The sequence below is a fragment of the Prunus dulcis genome, chromosome 4, assembly GCF_902201215.1.
Source record: "Prunus dulcis chromosome 4, ALMONDv2, whole genome shotgun sequence".
Taxonomy (NCBI): Eukaryota; Viridiplantae; Streptophyta; class Magnoliopsida; order Rosales; family Rosaceae; genus Prunus; species Prunus dulcis.
The window spans coordinates 9,814,445-9,824,572 of NC_047653.1; the positions used below are offsets into that span (position 1 = coordinate 9,814,445).

The 10,128-nt window shown below is 35.8% G+C and overlaps 1 protein-coding gene across 1 annotated transcript; it reads right to left on the reverse strand.

Moving 5' to 3' along the window:
• Positions 1–690: 690 nt before the first annotated feature.
• On the reverse strand, positions 691–4,525 carry LOC117625310 (aspartyl protease family protein At5g10770-like). Its single transcript, XM_034356891.1, has 4 exons — positions 4,387–4,525; positions 2,452–3,553; positions 1,690–1,841; positions 691–896 (listed from the first exon to the last, which is right to left on the reverse strand). The coding sequence occupies exons 1-4, from the start codon at positions 4,523–4,525 to the stop codon at positions 691–693; spliced, it is 1,599 nt and encodes a 532-aa protein (XP_034212782.1).
• Positions 4,526–10,128: the final 5,603 nt, after the last annotated feature.

Genomic DNA, 10,128 nt, shown 5'->3' on the forward strand with positions numbered 1-10,128 from the left:
CAAAAAATTAAAATTTCATTTGTATTTATTGTATTTATCTACTTTTTATATCAAACTTTGATATTTTATCATAAAAATTAGTTTTAAGTGTATTCTTAGTGCATATAAAACTAAAATTACTCATTTAGACATATAAAATATTAATATAAAGCATAGAAAAACTAAATTATGCTTCATACTAAGTTGAATCAAATTATTATCGGATCGGATAAACTATAATCCATATCTGGATCCATCTATAATTGGATTATCGAATTTGGATTATTGGATTGACAAGTTCAATCCATTTCCTATTAATTACACTGGATTCATATCAAAATCTGATCCATTGACATGGATTTGAGGGGAAATCATTTCCCATGTCATTTCCCAAGGAATGGGAATGAAAGATTCCTTTCCCACGTTTGGTAATGTCGGAAAAGTAACTGACAGATTTCACTTTGTTTCCTTTCCCATGTTTGTTTTGAGTAGGAATGGAAAACAAAGTTTGTATAATTTTTCAATTATACCCATATTAAATCAAATAAAAAAAATGCATTTAATGGTACATTGTAATTATAAATTGTTCATAGGGACCAAATAGTCATGAAAATTGTGCATTGAATGTTGGCTCATTTTCCCAAACTTTCCCATGAGAAGGGAAAACAAAACCCAAGTTAAGAGGAGAGCTTCACTTTCCCCCCTACTTTCTCATGTGCTAGGCAACCATTTCCCATGCCTGGACTTACCAAACATGGGAAAACAATTGAATTTCCATTCATAAGCCTCCTTTCCCATGAACCAAACGGGACCTAAATCCTTTTCCATGCTAAGGGTGCTAAGGGCCATAGCATCGATAGCTCTCAACAAAGCAAGTTCTTGATCTGAACTTTGTGAACCACCACCACCACCACCTTCTGCAGCAAGCAACCTTATGAAATATAAAATTAACCAAAAATAAAATGGTGATCAAAATATTGGAACAAAACTTACTGCTCCAACATGAATCATGATGGCTAGCAGGAGAAGCGGCAGCACTTTCCTGAAGTCCAGACAAAGATGCAAATCATCTCTAGAAACCTATTCACAATATAAATATTGAAAATGCCATAGGGTAATGAAAATCCAAGAATTCAAATCCCTTTTGCACTGCCCCAGTAATCTTCAGTTTCTAAACAGGGTTGAAAGACCAGATAAATAAAATAAAATGTGGGTTCTCTTAAATAATAGTATAGATGGAGAAATGAATATCTACTACCTCAGGGAGTGGTGCCAAATGAGAAGTTTTTCAACGGGACTGTCACACCGCCACGTGATGTTACAAATTCACTTATATTATAATAGTGTATTTAAGTATTAATAATATACCTTAGATCCAAGAAATATAATCCATGTCGTTTACCCGTGGGTTCCTTTTCATTGATGAGAAGCCTTTGGGCTCATCCATGTAGCTAGAATTCTCTTTTAAAGACCCATTCGATATGTTGTATTCACATTGATTTAATGTAAACATAATGAGCTATTAATATCATAACGATTCTAATTGAGTTATTTGTAGAAACATGTGAGAATGTCTCTTTACAATAACTTCCTTATTTATGAGTGAGATCATTGTTCACTAGTCTCGCATATTGTAGTTCTATATTGCCATTAGAGTTGTACATAGTTCGGGGAGCGAGCTTGTTGCATGCATGCGTTCTCAAAGGCAACCTCCACGGGCAAATCCAACCCTCCCCCCAGCAAAGTCATACACAACCTCGAACGTCTTCTGCTGAACATTCCCAAGTACTGCAAATTTATTATTAGCATCATTTCCAGCAAAGGCCAAGCAAACCTGGGAAGCACTGGATGAGTAAAATATATAGAAAAGTTGATATAGATCCAAATTCTTATTGAGGAGTTGGGTTTAATCCTCGAATTTGATGACTTTGATACAAGTCCTTTAACTTTTGTGCCACATAGAATTACATTCCTTTTAAAATATTTTTTGATGTAATATTTTTATTATTTTATTTTAAAAAATAGTTTTTGTTCCAATGTTGCCCTAATGACTTGAATCGGGTAATAATCATTTATGTCACATTGCCTATTGCATATTGTGTGTATATATATGTTTTTTCATATTTTCGACTATGTGTAATAGTATTTTATGTACTTTTTTTTATTTTTTTATAGGTAACATACAATTTTATTTTGTCTATTTTTGTATCTGACTTATAGATAGTCTTCTAATTTACGTTCCTAACTTATAGGTAATATGATTTATCACCAAGTATTCTTTATTGCTAATAATAACACTATTTACTTGTATGTCAGGTACATAATTTAATGTGGGTCTTTACTTTTTATTGATTAAATTGTATTTTTTTTCATATATGTCAAAAGACCTACATCTAAATGTCAAAAACGCGAGGACTAAATTCAATGACAGCTAATCGTTTTGGACCTTGATCTAAGAAGCCCTAAAATATACCCGTAGCATCCAACTCCAACTTCAGCCCTCCCTGAAAGTAAAATGCTATGTGTGGATACTTCACTGTCACATAACTACTAAGATCATAGCATGTATCCAGTACCGAAAGCGCCTGAGTTAACGGATATTTTGTCATCGCTTGACGAAACACATCCCGCGAAGCGCTGTAAGCCGCCGCAGGCAAGCGGGTTATGACCGTCCCCGTGTCAATGATGGTCCCAGAAGATAAGAAAACCGAAGGTGAAATCCACAATTTATGTCCACCAACACTGATACCGACCAGGTTGAGGCCATAAAAAGATGGGTCTTGAGAGACAGTGGTGAGGGGCGTGAACTTTACGTGCTTAAAAGCTCTGCGGTGTTTGCCGAAACCAAGGTAACCGGTGGAGCTTGAAGTGGAGGGTAGACAATAAAAGAAAATGCGGCCATACTTGTTGGCTGTTTGTTGGACGAAGGAGATGTTGTGGCGCCCAAGTCCAAGAAACCCTGCGGAGCTCCCAAAGTTGCCTTGGTTGATTTGGCCGCATCCAAAGATAAACTCATCGAACACCTCAGTTGAAGTTAAGGTGAGCCTTTCTTTGCCGAAAAATCCAACAGAGAATGATTTGTCTCCATATTGCATGTCGTATATACACGTAGAGTTGTCAGTTGAGCAACGAGGTATTTTGTGTGTGACTGGAGTGAGCTGAGAGCAGACATTGGATTTACAGGAAATATTGACATATGAAGTGGAGATGGAAGGGTCAAAGAGGGGCTCCATTTGTTTGTAGCAAGATCCAATGCATGGCCGACATTGAGTCCAGGAGAGGTCGCTTCCTGTGTCAAATATGAGCGAAAGTTGCTTCTGAGGTGTGCCTAGGCCCACAGTCACAATGTAGTCCCCAGAACTCACTATGTCACCGGAATGGACTGGCATTGTGGTGGCACCGTCGCTGTTCATTTTCTTTGAACCAAGCCGAGAGTGGATTGATTTGACCCCGGCTTGGTCTCGGTCGAGGATTTGAGTATGATTGGGAGGATTTTCTTTCTGTATTTGGTTGAGTTCGGAGCAAGGGCCATGTTTGTGTACCACTTTTAGTGTTGATGCTTTATTCTCCTCACCTGGATTGAAATAGGTGATTCTGAATTCAAATGTTCAAATATTCATAATTAATTTCACATATATAACATTACTCATGAGGTCCTCAAGGAAATTAAATTTTTTTTTTTTCTTTCAAGCTTTTAACAGTTTATGATTTAGATTAAATTTAGCCCATATTTCATGAACCAAAATATATAAGATTATGACTTCTTTTTTTTTTCTGAAGCTTTTATCAATTGTAGTTTAAAAAATATATATATAAGCAATAATCTAAATTATCTATTAATCTAATCTACCAAAAGGGGAGATTCGAACTTGAGTGCATGGGGACAAGGTCACTATCTTTCCGTTGACTTTTTACCTTTATATTCTCACACGCCCCCGCACGTGTGACGAATTTTCAAGCCTAACATGTGGACAGCACATATTGGGTGACGTGGAGCACGTTGTTGGGCTTTCACATGTGGGCAAAACAAGCTCTGATACCATGAAGGAAGTTGAGGTACCACCCCAAAACCAATTGGCAATAGGAGGAGTAGCCCAACTCCTTATAAGCATTTGCTAGGTTTCTCAACTTTCCAATGTGAGACTTTTTACCTTCACATTCTCACACCACCAATTGCTAGTTAGTTGTTATCTTTAAATAAAACCCATGTCGCAATAAATTAAAAAGTCATTTCATCGAGTATATGCTAGTAAAAATCAACGGAAAAAGAAAAAGAAATTTTTTAAAAATTTTCGTCATCTGGAAAGATTGCCTTTTCGTTATGGAAAGATGACAATCTACTTTTCCATTACTTCTAACGACTACATGCACATAGAGGTAAGGGCATTCCATAGTTATGTGAATAACCTTTGGTGGAGGGGCTGCAGGTGGTTTCTGGTAGCAGAGACTTGACTTCAACTCTATGAATATGTTGAACAGCAAGGTCAGTTTCCATGTCTCTTTCTGCAAGGAAATGCCAGTTTCCGAAGGGAATAGATTCAGGCATAGAAGAAGAAAGCAACGAATGAAATACTTGAGGAAGCAGGAGGTGGGAATATTAAGAGTTTTCATGACTGAGAAGCATTCCCTCAAAATTAGCTATGTTGGTCCTGGAATAATTAAGCATATTCTTTAGCTTTTATAAGATAATTGGACAGAGTGGGTAATTATTAGTTCTTACATTTCACTCATTATGCACCTTGACCAAGAGTTAACATAGCATATTCCCACTAATCATGCAACATGACTAGCAACATTAACAACTGTGGGTGCAGTGGCGGAGGTAGAGTTTGATATTTTGGGGGGCCACAAGCTTAAAACTGTGGGATTTTTTTATGTAATCTATACTATACTCTTTATACAGCCAAAGATGTGAGAAGCCATCTTAGGTCTATGAATAGCTTCGCTCCTATGTGGGTGTATGGTAAGCATTGTACACAACTATATTTTTGATAATATTGTATTATCATGAGCATCTCCATCCATTATCAAATCAATTTTTAGTTGAATATGTTAGCCTTACGGATTTTAATATTGTTGTGCATATTTTGATGATAACAAATTGTTCTTTTATCTAATGTATTTCAAGTGTGATAAATTGTAAGGAGCAGGTATTTCCAAATGAATCAAAATTACTGTACACACTGGAAGACATTTGGAACATTGAGCAAGAAGCCGGCACTCTGTAAGTGTATGCATTTTGAGTTTTTCTTTTGGCTTCCCTTGACAATATTGTAATAGGACATACATTGTAATTACCCAAGCTCAAGTTTAGATTAAGAATAGTTGCAATAAGTGTTCTTATCTGGCTGCTATCTTATGGAGGATCAATCATATTGGTAAAGGTAATTTGTGCATTATATCATATTGCATTCATTAGATTTCTTAAGATTATGACTAGTCATCTTGTTTTCGTATGACTAGTCATCTTTTGCATCAGTAAGTTTTCCAGTAGGATCCTACCAAACTTTTTTGTCTTATTCTATGAAATTTCTCAGCTGCCATGTGTACTATTCTGACCTATGAATTTTTGGGTAAAAATAAAATGATTCCTCATTGGACAGCCGTCAATTTTGAGGTGAGGTTTTGAAAAGGTTTCTCTATCCTTTTGCTTCTTCTTCTTCCTCAAGAGAAAACCCCCATTTTTATCTATGAGTTTTCTAAATTGATTTTCGAAAACTGCTTTTGAAATGTGAAATCTGCATCTAGCTAGAACAAATTGAAATTGGTACTTAGGTGACGAGGGGTAAATTTAAAAGATATTCAATCAAGAACGCAACAACTTTCACACACTCTAGACCTTGACCAAATACTCTTATGACTAGTCAACTGTTAGATATGAATTATACCAAACAATAACATACACAGAGCATACCAAGATGTACCTGCAAGCCTAGAGAATTACTAGTGACAACCTAGGCACTCAGAAGGACCCATCAATCTAGGCATCCCCTGTGCTAGCAACAACTATGGTGAAAGTGTGTGAAGACAACATAATCAAGCAAACACCAAACAGCAAGAAAAAGATGACTAGTCAACCGCACAAATTCAGATGACTAGTCAACTATCAAGAACACAAACCCAGAAAATTTACAGAGATGGAAACCAGAAATTGTTCACCCAGAAACCCACCATTGGGAAAAACTGGGGGTCATCAACCGACCAGGCAATCCATTAAGCAAAAAAGATTCTTACAAAGAACACTAGCAAGCTCAAGAAATTCCTAGGTCTATTTAGGAAGATGAGCTATACCTCCTTTGTGCAATCTTCTTCTCCAACTTAGCAAAGCTTGAAGCTCAGTTCTTCATGGCAATGGCAGCTCCTTCTCCAGCTCTTTCATCCCATGGCACTAGCTTGCAAGCTCTAACTCAGACAGAAATGAAATTTGGATTCATGGAGAAAATGACAATTTCTTCAAGAAACCATACTCTTGAAGAAATCAATCTTGAATCTGACCTAGATGTATATGATAGAGTGTTTGATCTAGCAAGATGAAGTTTTCATATTTCAAATGCAGTTTTCAAAAAGAAACAATTTGGAAAACTCAAAGATGAAAAATATGAAGGTTACTCTTGAGGAAGAAGAAGCGAAAGTTTGCTATGAAACTTTCCAAAAACTTATCCACAAAAGTGACGGCTGCCAAATGAGGAATTCTTTGGCTTTTACCAAAAATTCATAGGTCAGAATAGACACATGGCAGCTGAGAAATTTGTAGAAAATGACAAAAAAAATGCTTAAGCCCCAGCTGGAAACAGTGAGCTGGAAATCCTAATTGAAACAAAGGTCGACTAGTCATGCGAAGGAAAGATGACTAGTCATACGAAGGAAAGATGACTAGTCATAATCTTAAGAAATTTAGTGAATGCAATGTAGTGTAATGCAGAATTTACCTTTGTCAAACGCGTTGTTTTCCATCAGAATGTAGGCAGATAAGAACACCTAGAGAAGTAATTCTTAATCTAAACTTAGAGCTTGAGAAACTACAATGATTGTCCTAATACAAAATTGTCAAGGGAAGTCAAAAGAAAAAAACTCAAAATGCATACATTAACAAAAACACATTCTCATATACATCTAGGTCAGATTCAAGATTGATTTCTTCAAGAGTATGGTTTCTTGAAGATATTGGTCACTTTTCCTTTGAATCCAAATTTTTGGTTTCTGTTTGAGTTTGAGTTGGCTTCTTGGTGCCATGGGATGAAAGAGCTACAGAAGGAGCTGCCATTGCCATGAAGGATTAAGCTGCTAGAGAAGAAGATTGCACAAAGGAGGTATAGCTCATCTTCCTAAATAGATCTAGGATTTCTTGAGCTTTCTTGTGTTTCTTTCTAAGAATCTTCTTTACTTAGTGGATTGCCTGGTCAGTTGATGACCCGCAGTTTTTCCTAGTGTTGAGTTTCTAGGTGAACAATTTCTATTTTGCAGAATTGTTATTTTCTGGGTTTGTGTTCTTGATAGTTGACTAGTCATCGCATGATGTTCATATATTTCTGGGTTTGTGTCTTGTGGTTGACTAGTCATCATTATCTGCTGGTTGTTGCTTACTTGATTATAATGCTTTCACACACTTTCACCATAGTTGTTGTTAGCACATAGGATGCTTAGATTGACGGGTCATTCTGAGTGCCTGGGTTGTCACTGGTAATCTTCTAGGCTTGCAGGTACAGATTGGTATGCTCTGTGTATGTGTTCTTGGTTATGGTTTTACATGAATAGCAGTTGACTATTCATAAGTACATTTGATCAAGGTTTAAAGTGTGTGAAGATTGCTGTGTCAACTTATAGCTTGTAATTTTACCCTTCGTCACCTCAGTTCCAATTACACACTTAAGCAAATATTTCTTCAATACAGAAGAGTTAGGTTATTCTTGTAAAACTCTTTGTGGATTGAACATCTAAGGCTCTTTACCTAGATTGACTTTAGGTTCCTTCATGCATTCATATCCTACATGAAAAATTGTTTTATAAAATATTGGCTAAGTATGAAAAATGGTTTTTTAGAATAATCATTTTCTCAAGATAATTTTTGGCGGCTTTTATTCCGTACACATCAAATAAGAAAACTTGATTTTATGAGAATTTTATATGAAGTATATATTGACTTAATAAGCCATCATTTTTAGTCTAAATCATATGTTGAACTAAAATCGATTTTTCATATTTTGATTTGGTGGGAATTTGATTTTCTAGTATTTTTCTTTGAATCCAAATGGGGCTACTTCCTTATTTACATTGTAAACTTAAATAAATGTCTTTGTCCTTTTGGAAATGGAAATAAGATAACATGTACACTATTCCAACGGAAAATAGCAAACTGTTCCAACGGGTCAATTTCATAACATCTATTTTTCTAACGGCTCACATATTTCTCAAACGGCTACATTCCTAATGGCTCTATTTTTCCAACATCTATATTTCTATACTTATAAATATGTATTTAGATTAATCAACATATTCATCCATGCTTACAAGCATTCATCATACTCTGAATATCTTTTTCTCTTGAGCCAATCATGTTTAAATTCATACAAGAGTTTTAGTGTTTGAATTTCTTCTGCATTACCTACTCAGGAAGGAGAGTTATCTTTGTGTGAGATTCAATTGTATATCCCTCTCAAATAGGAGAGATTTTTTGTTCTAAGAGTTATTTCAAACTTGTAAAAGGGCTTGGTTTGACCTTGTGAGGTGAGAAGGGTGTCTTCCACCTTGTGTGTTAGAGTGGTGTGCTCTAATTGTGAAGGAGTGGTGTGCTCTAGCAATGTAAAGGTTTCAACTCCACCTGTAAGGAGTTTTTCCAACATAGTGGATCGAACTCTCAAGTGGTGTGCTTGAGGACTGGATGTAGGTCAAGTGGACTGAAACAGTATAAATCTCTGAGTTTGAATCTCTCTTTCCCTATCTTTTTATTATTGTGCTTGTCAATTTACTCATCCGCATTTAAATTTAAATTTGCAATTAACCTTATTCATCCCCCCATCTCTAAGGTTGATTTCTTGGGCAACATAATATGCTTTATATTTGACTTGTATGATATTGAGATAAAAGGTAAAATGCCGTTTACCCCTGAATTATCACCCTAATCTGACTTTATTCCCTTCATTATTTTTTTGTTCACCCAATTAAGACTTAAACTAGATAAGAATAGGCAATTTTAAGACTTCATGTTCAGTTTTCACAACTCCATTCAATTTTCCTTCAATCGCAGTTTCAAGTTTATCATTTTACAAGGGAGAACACCAGAGAAACCTAAAATAAAAATATGTAAAAGAAAAAAATATTAAAATAAGAAGGGAGGGTCGTGGTGGGCCGTTGGTGAGAGAGAGGGAATGACCCCGCAGTTGGTCACCAACAGAGGCATTGGAATCCGTAAGCCGCCATCCCCACCACCACCCCACAGCAGACAACAATTTATGAATGTTTCATAAATGATAATTAAGATATCAATAGGGTGTTAGTTGGATTAGCCAGATTTTCGATGTGCTCTCAAGGGGTGTGGTGAGTTCAAGTAACTATGATACTCGTGTGTGTGAGTTTACCTCATTCTCTTCTTAACTATGATACCCTATTATGAAACTTTGCTTCTGAAGTTTTGAGTAAGAATTTTGGTTTGCTTTTTACTTTTATTTTTTATGGTTCCCTTGGTTGCTTTCGAGCTGTTGTGCTTGATTTTTAAAAACAAAATTGAAAGATAAATGAGTACTACAGATCTAGGTGACAAAACCTAGTGACCCAAATACTCGGTCTCATTGCTAATGGGCTCTGTGGCAGAGCCACTTTAAGGCCAAGAATGGCCTTGGCCTCACTTTTCTAAATTTCATATGTATATATGAGTTCCCTTTTATTCAAGAATTTCTTAAATAATTTTATTTGAAAAACACCTTTTAGGGTATCTTACTGATTTTTTTTCAACGATCCAAATTATATTTATTTTTTTAAATCTACATTCATAGATCATTCTTGCAAAAACTTAGACAAATCGAAAAGCGTTTCGATATCCAATTCTATCCTACAAACTCAATGAACACGGTGCTTCAAGAAAGTACTAAAATTTCAATAACACAATTGAGTGGTCAAACGATATCGGATTTAAGTGATTTTTTATAGAGGCGA